The sequence below is a fragment of the Epinephelus moara genome, chromosome 11, assembly GCF_006386435.1.
Source record: "Epinephelus moara isolate mb chromosome 11, YSFRI_EMoa_1.0, whole genome shotgun sequence".
Taxonomy (NCBI): domain Eukaryota; kingdom Metazoa; phylum Chordata; class Actinopteri; order Perciformes; family Serranidae; genus Epinephelus; species Epinephelus moara.
In genome coordinates, this window is record NC_065516.1 from 7420511 (window position 1) to 7435187 (window position 14677).

Here is a 14677-nt window from a genome sequence, read left to right on the forward strand (position 1 = left end):
GACAAACTTAAGAGCAACTTAAAGGGATACTTCACATCTTTTGAAGTGGGGTTGTAAGAGGCACTTATCAATAGTCAGTGTATGACATACAGTAGATGGCAGTCTGCACAGCACTCAGTCTGGAGAAGCAGCAAAACAAATTTCAGCCACCGGAATCAAAGGAGGCGTGACACGTAACATAACATGTTATATGGTGGTTGATCTTGTACTCTGCTCGGAGGGTAAGGAGCTCGCTGATCTCATTGCTTTCCCAATTTGCGGACATTTACCGCCACTGTTCTTCTTTGAGTTAGCCACTAACTGCTGACAGATTTTTATATCTCCCGCAGTAGGTCGCACTCACAACATGTCGTCAAATGTCACACCCATGCCGCTCATGATTCCTTCCAGCCGATTGTCCTGTTTATACAGACACCATTTCAGCGCTGTTACAACCTCCCGTGGTGGATTAAAGGAGAGACAACTCTGTTTCTTCATTCCACAATCATACCTTATATACAGCACAGTGAGATAGGATAATGGTGCCATATTCCTCCCTTAAAAAAGCAGCGTAAAGTGTTTTCTTGATGCTGTTTGGCATGTCAGAGACGGGCAGCTCGCCCTCCACATGCTAATGTGTGCTCCCCCCTTTTTTTCTGACAACTTCAGATCCAGATGTTCAGGAGGTTTTTTACCAGGAGCCGAATTATCCACAGAGGTCTGTTCCTCTCCAAAACAAACAGACCAGGTGATTTACACGGGCAAAAACACTGAATAAAACAGTTTCACGTTACAAATCAGCATTTTCCTGACGCTGCTCATTGCAGATGGGTTTCTAACTTAGGTGGCTGACGCTAAAACGCAAATGGCCCGATCTAGAGCCAGTGTGTGGTTTGTCCGTTTTGGACTACCACAGAAACATGGCAGTGCAACATGGTGATCTCCATAAACAAAGACCTGCTCCCTATGTAGATATAAATGGCTCCATCTAAGGTAACAAAAACACAACAATTCTTAAAATATGTTTTGCTGCTGCCCCCGTCCACAACAGTACATTGCTTAGCTTCAATGTCAGTACTCTAGTCTGCTTCTCCAAACTGGAGGCGTGCCGACCACCGTCTACAACCCCGTTTAAAAAATCCTAATGATCCCTTTAATAACTAAAATATCTGTATCTGACTTCCAGTGGTTTTACTTTCACCTTGATGTTGTGTGTTTTCTGCTCTACAAGAAACAAAACAAACAAAACAAAAAAGGTTTTAGAAACCATCTGTTGAATAGACAGACAGGGAGGATGGATGTTTCAGGGCTCGCCACGGACTCAAATCTGCTGTCTGCTTTGACTCACTGCATGTGGGAGGACGTGAAGTTGAGAGCAGAAACAGTCGGATCTTCTCCTGTCATTCATTTTGCTACCATTTTAGAGCATGTGAAGAGTTGTTTCCTTGTGAGCTCATATCTGTTGTGTGTCCTCCACTGTAAGAGACATTTTCTTGAAAGAGTCCTCGACAAGTTAAATTTTGAAATAGCTGTTATTTAATTTGCTTTATTTTGATCTCCTTTGGTTCAACACACAAAGTCATGAATCATATCTTGCTACAGACCTCTCAGATTGGAGTCTCAAGGGAAATAAATGGGTGTCTGCAATTTTATTGTATCCGTTGACCTTTTTGAGAAGCACTCTGTTTTAACCTACAGTTTTGATTTAACCCAACCTACAATCTCAATTTCGGACAAAGTCTTTAACTTGTAAACATACCCATATGCTACATATGAACTTAATGAAGATCTGAAGTACACTTACCTTGCCAGACTCCATTAATGGCAGACTGTGAGGAGAACCTCTCTCCACCAACCGAACCCTGAAACACATTTACATGTGTAAATGTCACAATTATGTACAAGGAAATTATGTAAAAGGAAAATTAAAAAAGGAAAGCTGACAAGGCAGAATGTGGTACCTGTCATGACGTAGTGCTCTCATGTCCACATACACAGTCGTAGGGTCTGGTCCTGAAGTGCCCTGCAGCCAATCACAACAGACACAGTGAGCATGTGACCAGAATCAAACACCAGTTACAGCTGCACCAGTTTCCTCAGAGATAAAGTCAGTTTGCCATGAGATAAAGACTTATTTTTTAAGTACTGGAGTGTTTTCTGGCTCTTGTAACAGTGAGATGAAATTGGCAATACCTTACAATACTTCTGTTGTTTAAGGAACACAAAACATGTTTTTCTCCCAAAACTTTTTTGTCTTTTAACAAAAGACACTAAAGTTTTAAATGTTGTCTAAATACAAGCAGCCAAACCTTTTTGTTAAAGAAAAAAAGAAAAAGACTAAAATTAACATGATTTTGATGTGAATTAGGAATTATCTGGTCAAAGAATAAGTAAGAAAGATAACAGATCAGACTATTTATTTAATACCATATTAGGGATGGGTTCTGAAACCCGGTATTAAATGGGCCCCAGGGATGAATTATTACAGACTGTAGTACTGATAAGCAATGACGTTACTAATTTATTATAACGCTGCAGCCTGTCAGTGTCGGGGCTGCTCCTTCACACACCACACACACACACTCCCACACAACACAGAGTGAAGTCAGCAAACATCAGAGCGAAGAGGCCACGGCAGAGACAAAGTGATGATAACCTGAAGATTACTTGAGATGACGATAGTAACGGTTGTACCTGTAAGTGCAATTACACCTTGCTGAGTAAAAAGCCAATATTTTATCAACACATAAAGAGTTATTTGAATCTGCTCTGTCTTTCTTCCCTCAACCACCGCCGCTATATTTTACACAAGTACAGCTCTCTAGCAAACAAGCTCAAATGAAAGCTGTCTATATGTAGTCTACCTGTTCAGCTCAGTTTGCCACGTTATCTTAAAATTTACCAGCAGTAACTTTACCTGCAGTCAGAGTGATTCCATCAGCAGCAGAGGAAGGAGGACAGAGAACAGGAGCATGGACTAAAACTGACTGATCTCTTTGTTCTTTCTTTTTTCTAAACTTTTTTTTTTTTTTTTTTCCCCCGTTCAAGGTTTTTTTGGGGGAGTTTTTCCTTATCTGCTGCGAGGGTCCTAAGGACAGAAACAAACTGTGATTTGTGATATTGGGATTTATTTGATTAATTTCATTAACTGATTGATAAACTTCAATCAGGATTTTGATGTCAGGGATAGGATTTATTTTATTGACATTTAGATTTGTTTACAGTGAGATAACATTAAGTTTATATGGTGACTTTGCTGTTGGGGGTCAATAAAGAACTAAACCGATAAAAAGTATCAATAAGGGCATTAGTATCACTGGAAACGATAACCATCCATGTTATTCTCACACCGATGCCAAGGATTCTTTTATTTTGACACACAGATTATATTGCAACATTTAGACTGTGTGTGCAGCAGCGTGTTTTTACCTGCAGGCAGATGGCCAGGTTGACTCTACAGCCAAAGGCCGTGCTGACGGATCGTGGGTGAAGGCCGAGGTCTTTGAAGAGCTTAGAGAAGGAGTGTGTGAGTGACATCCTGGGCCTCTCCTCCGCCACAACAACACAAGCTCGAACCCGGGACAGATCCAGACCCCGAGCCTGGAACAGTGACGGGAAGAAACATCTCATCACTGAGGGGCTACCTCATATGCATATGGGGGTTTTCATTGTGAGAGTGAGTGTTTATATATACATAAGTATTTACAGTGTTGAATGGAACGAGAAATAATAATCATAGATATATATTCTTTTTGTCTTTCTTTTTCTTTTGCAGAAGCCTTCTACACCCCTCACTAATTTTATGTAATTTAATCCTGTTTTTTAGTACTGGCTTCAGTTTTTAGGATAGGTATTTGTATACACTTCTAGCTGCCTACCTCTAACAAGCTTTTGTTTACAGTAATGTATCAGTATAAGAAGACCCAAATCCATGTAGTCCAGGTGCAGCATCCCAGGAAAAGTAACTGTAAATTAAACCTCCCAAAAGAGTCACAACACTGTAAAAAGTTCTTCTTTATTTTCATAGAAAAAGTCTGATTCCTCTGCAGCTGTAGGAAAGATCATTTGGGCATGAATCATTAACATTTTAACAGAAGAAGAAGACAACAGTGTTGTGAGTCCTTTTGGAGGTAAAAGTTGTGTTTTATGCTCCATAAATAAAGAAAGGACAGTTTGAGGGTTCAGCATTGATTTGTGCTTATGGCTCCATGACAGTGTCGGTCCTCACAAGTAGAGAAATAGAAAGGTGTGTCTAAGTAAAGAGCATTTGTACTTTTCCTTCTGCGTTCAGCCTTCAGTCTCCATGGAGACTTAAAAGAAAGATAATCACTAAAATTAACTCTGCTGTGACCAATCAGAGGCGTCGGTGACTTCAGCACTCAGACGAGGCCTCAGGCTCAGCAGACAGAGACTCAGTCGGAGTTTATTAGAGGACAGATGTCTGCTGTAGAGGAGTGGAGTCAGTTAGACAACCTCAGAGGCGGGGAGTTTATCTGACTGTTCATATTTAGCCACAGGATGAGTGTTGAGTTTAAGGGCACAGATGGATTTTGGGAAAAGTGACCAGCAGACACGAGACAAATCACCTGACTGTGACTGAAGTCAGAGCTGGTCTGTCAGCTGTTGACAGGTAACCAGACTTCAAGGGTTGGTCCAGTGTAAAAACTTTCAAGCCAGTTTGATATTATAAGACAGACAATGGACCAGTGTGCCACATCCTACCACTAGGTGTCGCACTCGACTCAGCAGCTGCTCCTAAGTAGAACTAATGAGTAACAATAATGAGTGCAAATGCTCCTCTAAGCTGGTAGCCAACCACCAATAAAGACTAAAGAAGAAGATGCAGAGAGTAAAGCAGCTAAAGAGGGTGAAGCAGCAGCAACACATTGCTTCTTGTGTGTTTTTCGGCTCACCTCTTTCATCAGGTTAAAATCCAAAATGTTGCAGCATAGGCACGATTTTAGTTTTCTCTGGGAGACTAATTGCCATGTCTTGTCTCGTCATGTCAGTTTCATTTAATTTTGGTTTCAATAGCCCGACACCCATTAACCAGTGAGTGTCCAGTTAATTTTTTAGGAAAAAACAAATGCAAAAGGATGTAAAGTCCAAGAGGCTTCTCTTTTTAGTCCAGTAAGTTAGCTGGTGTTCATATCTTGCTTTTTTATTTATTTTCTGTTGGTTTTGTTGACAGAAAGCTGCCTTAATATGAGGAAACACTGTTGCCACAGCCGACCCTCCAGTCTGCATTGGTTAGCTAATGTTAGCTCTGGCCGCTCTGCATTGCACACCTTCCATGTCCGGTGGGAGCTAGCTAGCTAGCCGCTCATTTAGCAGTTACTGCTGGCAACACTTTCCCAACCCATGGTGGCAGGACAGCATCTAGGGATGTCAACACTCCCTATGTGTCACCCCAAAAAAAGAACTTTATAGAAACAAACACAACTTGCACTGCAGAAACAATGATCTGATGTTTTTTTTTTTATTTCTGTGAAGTAAAATAATCAGCAAATTAAGTTTTATTTCTCTAATTCACTCACTTCACACCCTCTCATTCTGTATTTCTCTGTTTTCTCTGATCATGTAGCACCATTTTCAAAAGTATTTTTGTTTTTCTACTGAGTAGACAGCTGAGTTTAATGGAAGGACCATCTTTCCTGTGGTGAAATACTTCTTTGACTGCTGCTTCATCTTCACACACAGCAAGTCAACACACTGTTTTAGAACTGTGGTGTCATGAGGAACACTAAATCAGGAGATTTTCAGGAGCCAGGATCCACAACGTGAGCTGTGTTCCTGCAGTCAAAACGTTGCTAAAAATGTGTCTATAAAACTTCCTGTGGTTGAAAATGGTTTGAATATATTCAATAAATGTCACATTTAACACTTGAATCGACATGTTGGTTGTATCAGTGTCTTGCTGACCTTGAGCGCCTCGGTCTGCAGGCCGAGTCCTTTGGTGCAGAGCTCCATGACGCTGTAGGAGCAGAAGGTGTCTCGCACCCTCAGCTGGCTGACGGCCAGCAGCCACAGTGCCGGGTTGGACTCCAGCTCCACCGGGGGAATCAGGATAGACTGGTGACCTGAATACACACTGCAGAACACACAAACACCCTTTCTTTTAATGGTTACTGCCAATAAAAGGACTATTTATCCGTTATATAACCAGTTGGTCTCGTTGAGATTGAGATGGATTTTCCAGATAGTCATTTATTTTAACAATCAGGTGCAAATGTTAGTTATTGTTGCTTTAAAGTCAGTGAAGGGGAGAAATTCTCATAGCAAAGGTGATTTGCAGTCTTCTTTGTTTATAAGACAATCTGCTCTCGCCAAGTTCACAATTTATGAGCTGAGGATTTAAAACTAAGCAGACCTGAGATCTGCAAGTTTCAGACCGAGAGTTTCACTGATAAAATGTCTGTTTATGTTATTCAGAGACAACTTTCTGACATAACTCACAGTGTCTACCAAACCTTGTATAATAATATAAAAAGGCACTTTGGCAAACGATTGTCAGTGATTATAAAAAACGTTATATATATCCAAAAGTATGTGGACACTTCTGGTTGGAGACTAGAAAGCTGTGATACAAACTGGGGGTGTTGAGGTTGTATCAGGCAGGAATATTCCAGTGAAAGATATGTTGCATTATGGGAAATGTAGGATCCAGTGTTTTCGGAGGTCGACTCATATTAGGAGTTTAAAGTCAGGAGATTTCTTTAAACCTGCAATAACTGATTTTTGTGTCCACTTGGTGGCAGCGGAAACAAGCTGTCAACACTGACATATCATCACCTCTTAAGGTGATAGCGTCTGCGAACATACATTTAGGATGGGAACTGAAATGATGCTATTATCAGTTCTGCTTATCAGTCCGATTCTTTATCAATTGCCTTATTGATTCCTGATCAATTTTCTGTGTGTAAAAAAAGTAGGCTGACAGGTTTTCTGCATCAAGGCAACTGCTATGTTATGTCTGAGTCTGATCGCATGCAGTGTACAAACAGAGTAGAAAAAGTATTATAATTTTACAGACATTAAAAGCAGCACTGTTTTCATCCCAGCAGAACAGACACATACATTTGATGTCACTGTTTTGAAATGCACAACTGTCAGGAACAACATGCTGGCATCGATTAAAGGAAGTGATAAACTTGGAAACATATGATTGTGATGGATTCGATTATTTGCAACCAGTTGCCTGAAACTGGTTTTCAATCCCTATCCTATCTATTAACAAACACTTATTTATTTCCACATCCAACAGTTACAGAGCAACACAATGCTTCATTAGGAGTCTTTGTGTTTGTGTACACCTGATGAATTTCAGTCCAGTATTCTCTCTTTTAGCTCTGCTTTTGGTCTCCACCATCTCCTGAGGGAAATATCTGTCTCTTTAGCTGCTAAATACTTCACTATGTTCACTAGTTAGTCTCTAACTGTGTCTCTCTGCTGCTGAGCAGGTAGAGTGTAGCTTTTTCTCTGAAAACACCACTATGAGAGGAGTGAGAGTGAACAGTAAAGTTGTGGCCAGACAGATAAAGAAAGAGCTGAAACTCAATGTAAAGCTCTGTAAAGCTGAGAGAAGCTGCACATTCAGTTGTTCAGTCTCTGTAAGTTTATCACTATGAGCGACGCCTCTCACATTATTTGATACATTATTGTTGAAAAAACACTTATTATTGCCACTGTAAAGATATAACATATAACAACAATTTGACCAAAGTTAAATATTTAGTTGAGTTGTGTTGAGCTACATTTTTACAATACACTTTTTTAGTTGTTTCTAACTATATGTTTTCAGCAGCTGAAGGATTTTAGTCATCAGATGATGATTTTTAACACAAAACCTATTTACTCAGTGTTTTACCGGTTTGAATCACTTGGTCTGTTTGTTTTGGAAAGGAGGAGACCTCTGCAGATAGTTTGGCTCCCTATAAAAACCTCCTGAACAATGAATAGTGGAGGAATTCTAGCCAAGAGAAACATACTGCAATGATGGCATTGCTTCATCTTTTGTTTTTGTTTTAATTGAGAGACCCCAACAACAGAAAATTACATATTGTACTTTTAAAAAATCAATAGATGGAGACACCGACCTGCAGAGACACCAGAGGACGAAGCCAAGGCCGCAGTAGGGATCCAGGCAGATGGCCACTTCTCTGGACGGGTACAGCTCACACTGCAGTTTCACTGACCGACAGAAGGCTCCAACGGCATTATGGGACATCTGGAGAGAGAATGAGGAAGGACAAAGAGACACAACAACACACACAGACGAACAAGGAACAGGGTAGAAAGATGGGACAGTTAATCTTTGAATGTCATCTTTTGAGACAACACATGCTTTGGTTGGAGTCGGTGGGTGCAGTTTATGTTGTAAGACTTTCCAAACTCTTATTTAGATTTGGCCTCTTTTCCTTAACACCACAAGACCTGCATATGTAGTGTCCAGTCACTTGGTTATCAGCAGCTAAAAAGGATCTGAACTCTGCTCACAACAGAGCCGCCACATTAGCTCTCCATTGATCAATGTGCACAAATGCTTTTCAAATCCACTGTAAACTCTCGTGGCTTCCTGTAGGGAAAAATTACAATCCAGAATGTCTTAAATGACATTACACAACAAGTACATCTGATGGGCCAATCTGATTGGTCAACAAGACATTTAAAACATGATCAAATCTGCATGATGTGCACATCATGCTAATCACTAAAAATATGAATGAAAAAACTATTTCTGTGGCAACGTTGTAACTTTCAGAGCTGAATCAAAAACCAGCATGCTACAATATGTTAATTTTCATTTAAATCAACTTTAATGAATATCATTTATGGTGCTGTTAGTTTGCTCCTACACCGCCCTGTTATTACAGGGACAGGTGCCTCGAGAGCAGTTTTGTGACTGCAGTAAAAATCTTATTATTTAAATGCTTAACGTCAAAAAATACAGATTGAAAGAGAATGTTTTATCAGCTAAAACAGTTGACTGATGAAAATTTTTGGATATTTAACACTAGTATTGTAATGTTGTATTCGACATCATCAGCCCCAGAGTTACTTTCTATGGTGTCCAGTATGTCCAATTTTTCTCTTCACTCCTGTTCAACGATTAGTTGTGAGATAGACTTATGCACGCAGCTCAGGGTAATAATTGTTAGAGTGTGTTATTTTCAGATAATATTACAGTGGAGATCACATTTATTTTTCACTGGAGGCATTCCACTTGCCTGAACACAGAGTTTACTTGCCCTGAGCAAGTGTTAATGTTGAACCTTGTTACAGGAAAAAAAACATGCTTTGGTGGACACACGATGCTACCAGGTAGAGTGCATTCAGTGCACTGTGTTAACCTTGAGATGATGTGCAGACTTTTACCCCCATCCACCAATAAATAGGTTGGTGAGTAGGAAGAATTTCAGCCAACCAAGATTTTCTTTAGTTGACTACAGCCCTAGTGCACTCTGTGTTGACTGGAATGAATAAGTAATGAATAAATGGAATAAGGAGAGAAGTCTGTCCAGGCTGTGAGCAGTGATGAGGATTAAGTCTGAGCTGACCTGAACTCCAGCCAGCATGCCGGTCGTCGACACACTGAAGTCCAGATAGGCGAGGCCGTCAGGGTTGGTGGGCTTATAGAGAGCTGGAGGCTTCTTCTTTGGCAGGTCATCTGCAGTACAAACACACACACGCACTTTTTATTACAGTCAAGAGAACTGTCTGTTGAGTCACATTCATTTCAGAAACACTGACCTCGAGTTGAACCCACAGTGCTGCTACAGCAGCTCATAAGCAGTCAGCGGTGGAGGTTTAAAATGTTGTAGGAGACGTTTTGTTACTTGGTTGATACTTTAACATCAGAAGTAAATCCTTTAACATTTTAAAACCTATTTATTTATCCTGAGTTCAAAACAGATTGTTTTATCTTCATAAAATGGAAAATTGAATATTTCAAGTGCACAAAAAATGAAAAGGTTCAGATTTTTACTCTCTTTCTGACTGAGTAAACCCAAACACATTATAGGGACTTATTCCATCTGGATCCCAACAATATTACATATTTTAGGGTTGAAGTGCAACACACACCATGTGTGTCAAACAGACAGAATAGGTACTTAAATTTTTCAATCAAGGAAGCAAATGTGTCAAAAACAGTTTTTTTTTAAAGACACCATGTGCAGTTTTTGGCACCACTGTAGCACTGTTTGGATGAGTGGGTCCCTGTTTTTTTGTATCTCATGCTGTTGACAGTTTAAGGCCCCAATCATACCAAGGCATGTCACTACGAATGCCTCGCCAGCAAATCCATTGTTTTCCTATGGTACAGCTCACCTGGCATGAGCTCCTCTTTAGCGCTACATTTCTATAGCCGTTTTTAGATGTGCATGAAAGCAAGAGACGGGCCATACTACTGTTTTGATGCCAGTAGATGTGGTAGGAACAGTGGGACAATGGCAAATGCAGACGAAAGGTTAATATTAGTTTTACTTATATTTTAGTCAAGTACTAATCAGCGAACGCAAACATGGAGTTGTGTGCGGAGCCAGGTGAATCTCTCTGGTGAGTATCATGTCATTTACTATGCCAATAAATAAGCTAGGTAGCTAGTTAGCTGTTTGACTTTGAAAGACCTACTGAGTATGTGAAGGTGAATTCATATCTCATGTTTTGATAGCTTCATGTAGGCTACTGTCTTTGAGCGAGAGGGAGAGTGGGGGTGGGGGCATGGGGGATATTACAAGAAATTAGTTTGCATGTTTTTTTTTTTTTCGTAAATCAGGTTTGACTGCGTGGTTGTGCATGTAGCCCCACTCCACAGGTGCATCATTCTCTTTTGCCAGACACAGGAAAGAAGATGACTGCTGACTAGAAAACGTTGACATAAACAACACAGGTTTCAAAATAACTTTAAAAAATCTGCCTTTTTTCCAGGTTATTTTTAAGGTTAGGATTGTTTAAGGAATGTTTTTGTAAACATGTAAGGTTAAGGTTTAAAGGGCTAGTGAATGAATGAAAATACCAGTGTCGAGGACAGGCGGCCAGTTCCTGATGTCCACGGTGGCTGTGGCCTCCTTGGAGCGCAGCAGCTTGCAGATGACCGCCGTGGTCATCACACAGGCCGAGTGACTGACCTGCAGGGAGAGACGGGGAGGATCTTTAGGTTGGGGCTATATCATCATTTAATTGTAATAAATAATCTAATTATTTTCCTCACAGCCACAGTGCTGGAGCTAGCAGGGCTTCATAGAGCACATTGTTTAAGGACATTTTTGATCTTTTAATATTGGATAAAATAACAAAACATTTCAATGCAAACAAGGAAACTAAAAGAAGGAAGCTAGGACTGGCAAAAATAATCATTATCTCTGTTCTGGAGGTGATCCATGTCTAGTTTTTATAGTTGTAGTCTGGTCTAGTTCTAGTTCACAATTTTGATGTTTTACAGAGAAGAAAAGATAGGATAGTATAAGATAATATAAGGGATGATAAGATAAGATAAGCTTTTTTTGGTTCCCACAGGGGAAATTCAGGAGTTGCAGCAACAGAAGGACAGTAACAAGTACAGATTAAAAAAAGTGCATAAAATAAAAATAGGAAAACAGATAAAAAGTAGAAACTGTTCAAAGGCAATTTAACTAAACTTTGAAAAACAACATTAATTAAAAATCTAAAATCATAATTTTATGCTGTTTTACAGTCCCAGACCTCTACGATCATCTTGACGGTGGGCAGGGTGGTGGAGATGTTCTGAGGGTGAGGTGGCCGCACCGTGATTGGAACACAGCCGGCGTACAGGCAGCCGTAGAACGCTGCAATCAAGTCAATACCTGCAGGACACACACACACACACACACACACACACACACACACACACACACACACACACATGCACGTGGGCAGAGAGGTGTAAATGATCAATTCAGTTTTGTATGTTCCAAATCTACAAAAATTCTGTGAATAAAAACGTGTGCATTGTCTCTGACCTGGTGGGTAGACCAGAGCGACGTGATCTCCTTCCTGCAGACCGGCTCTCTCCATCAGCAGAGCCGCCACTCGCTCCGCCCTCTTATGGAGCTGCAGACAGGTGAGGGAGCTGGACACCGCCCCCTGTAAGAGGGGAGGGAGGAGAACACAGGGTGGGGGATGAGAAAGTGATGAGCAGAAAAAGATGGAAGAGCAACATGGACATTAGCTATTTAGTCCACAACAGCAAACACCTCTCACTGTGACATGTATGGTAAAATACTCTGTAAGACATTGTCTGGTTACAATACAACATTGTAACCTATATTTTACAGGTAATATTTCTGCTATTGTATTATAGTACTATATATTTTACTTCTATGTATTCAGTTTTAAATAGTTATTAGTTAGCATGCTGCAGCTAATTATAAAGGGGATAAGCTGCAGCCAAGCGGCAACCTCTGGTGCTGAAAAATGAGGGCAATATGGAAGTGCCAAAAACTGCAGTTTCTTGAATGGTCATGTTTAGAGCCTGGTAAAATGGTTTTGGTCTCTATAGCTGATTTCCACAGTTATGACAACTGTACAGGTGTTACTTTTTAGATAACTCACTGGTTAAGTGTTATTAAGGCTTGAAGTTATGCATAATGAAGTGAGTGCTGCTTAGAGTGACTGGTGGGTGCAATCTGTTGAAAAGTTGCTACGACAGCGACAATGTTGGTTAGGCAATGTAACCATGGCATTGCCCCAAATTCACAGAGTATCTAGGTGAAGCCTTAGCTGTAATTATTTCATCGTGTTTCCAGTTCCAGTTCCATACAAGTTAATACTTTGGTAGTTTAAAAAAGTCTTGTTCGGTGTTTTGTTGTATTTGAGGACCCTCTAAGGAGTCAGATGTTTGTTTTTTTCTGTAAGTATATTTTATTTTAATTGTTTTAAGCCTGTTTTTTTTTGCAAGTGAAACTTAGCATTAGCATTATCACAGTTAACCTTAGCTGTGAATACAACATGCTAACCAAGCTAGCAGCTTGCATTACAGTTAGCTCCACCCCTCATCCAATTATGGTCACTTCTGGCTCCAAAAATCCAAGATGGCAACGGCCAAAATGCCAAACTCAAAGCTTAAAATAGTAATCCACAAACAAATAGTTGACATCATGATGGTTGTGTCCATTATTTTGTACAGTCTATGGCTGTGGCACAGCTGAGAGACTTCTGCCTCCTTCGTAATATGAATTGCAACTGTGGTCAGAGGTGTGTGTTGTTACCCGGGAGCTGAGCAGGGTGTAGAGGACGTGGTCTGGTGTGGTCTGAGCCCTCCACTGCAGAACCTCCGACAGGAACAGGAACTAAAAAACACAATCATAGCTTAATTCATCCATATAAGAGACTTGACCAGAAGTTAGAGAACACGTTCTGATCTAAATTCACTGTGAGCAACAGCATCGATACATCACACAGGTTCACAGAAGCCATAAAATAATGATGTGTTTCAGTGAGAATTTCTCCTGACATCAGCACATCATGTAAAACTGCACACACGACACAAGTGGTAAAAGTGTTCATGCAGCCAGTACAGTAGCTGCCTTATCCATGTGTAAATAAATCTTTAGTTTTATCCATCATATTCAGCAATGGTGCTGATAGTGCATGACTTTTTACTGCAGCAGCTGAGTCTCTGCCTTCTATCAGGACATTAAAGTGGTCGAATCAATACCACAGAGAGTGAAATTTCAAAGAAGGTAAAAACCAAACGACCTGCCGCTGCGTCAAACTGCCTCTGAAGAATACATTTACAACCAGTTTACTGATGCAGCAGCAACTGAAGCCTTTTGTTCAAACAGTGATTGGCCTGTTGAGAAGATCTATTGGATGCTCATGATTGTAAATCAATTGGAACTCCTGATAAAGTCAAGATTGTTAGCTGTATTGATTCTCTAAAATGTTAACTTCTCAATCAGAAACTAATCAAAGCATTCTCGACCTTCACTGTCGCTTCTAAACTTCTGCAGGTTTCATGCTTACGAGGCATCCAAAATTTCTCTCATGGCACAGAGGACACAGATTAACTCTTCACAGATCTATATAATGAAACATTAGTTATCAAACATGCTTGTACAGCTTATCTATCATCAAAGACAAGGGGAAAAGTGCTACTTAGATACAACACAGAAGCTTGTGCTGATAGTATTCAATTGTTTCTGTGTGTGTGCGTGATTGTGTGGTTGAGACCAGGGGTCGCGTTAACCGGATATTCTCAGTCATTGACCGGTTTTTTACAACATTGACCGGAAAATCTGAAGGCCGTCGGTCATTTTGACCGGTTGCAATTACCACCCCTGCCCACTTGGCGGCGGAGTGCACAGTCAGTGGTTTAAGTGGTTGCCGTTTTCACACTGCAGAGAAAAAGTCATTCATCTGCTTCATGCAGCGTTGTTGACATAACAGCCTGGACACACCAGATGCGTTAGTGCCGCAGAAGTCCTGCGAGTGTACTTGCAGGCGCGTGACTGTCCACACAGGCAGCGCATTTCAAACATCGACTCCACTCGTCTGTTCCCGTCAGTACTCATTTTTTCACTTCAACAGGTCATTTTAAACATGGGTAAGTCCATATTTTAATCGTTTTTTATAACGTAATAAGTTAATGACAATTTGTCATTGCATGTCCATGTATTGAGCGTGTTGGATAAACACTGAATGAATAGGACATATTGTTCTGACCATTTTATTTATG

General features: G+C 40.5%; 1 protein-coding gene across 6 annotated transcripts in view; it reads right to left on the reverse strand.

The window, feature by feature from the left end:
* The window catches only part of LOC126397921 (disco-interacting protein 2 homolog C-like), a 104258-nt gene that overhangs the window by 10947 nt on the left and 78634 nt on the right, over positions 1–14677 (reverse strand). For all 6 annotated transcript variants that reach the window (XR_007570723.1, XM_050057005.1, XM_050057004.1 and 3 more), the window contains 10 exons: positions 13209–13289; positions 11961–12084; positions 11683–11804; positions 10997–11108; positions 9537–9646; positions 8076–8206; positions 5902–6070; positions 3409–3579; positions 1941–2002; positions 1784–1841 (listed from right to left, as the gene is read on the reverse strand). Coding sequence is in view for 5 of the 6 variants with exons in the window: in XM_050057005.1 (XP_049912962.1) it covers positions 1784–1841; positions 1941–2002; positions 3409–3579; positions 5902–6070; positions 8076–8206; positions 9537–9646; positions 10997–11108; positions 11683–11804; positions 11961–12084; positions 13209–13289 (1140 nt within the window). In the remaining variant the exon portion in view is untranslated. The remainder of the gene's footprint in view (positions 1–1783; positions 1842–1940; positions 2003–3408; positions 3580–5901; positions 6071–8075; positions 8207–9536; positions 9647–10996; positions 11109–11682; positions 11805–11960; positions 12085–13208; positions 13290–14677) is intronic.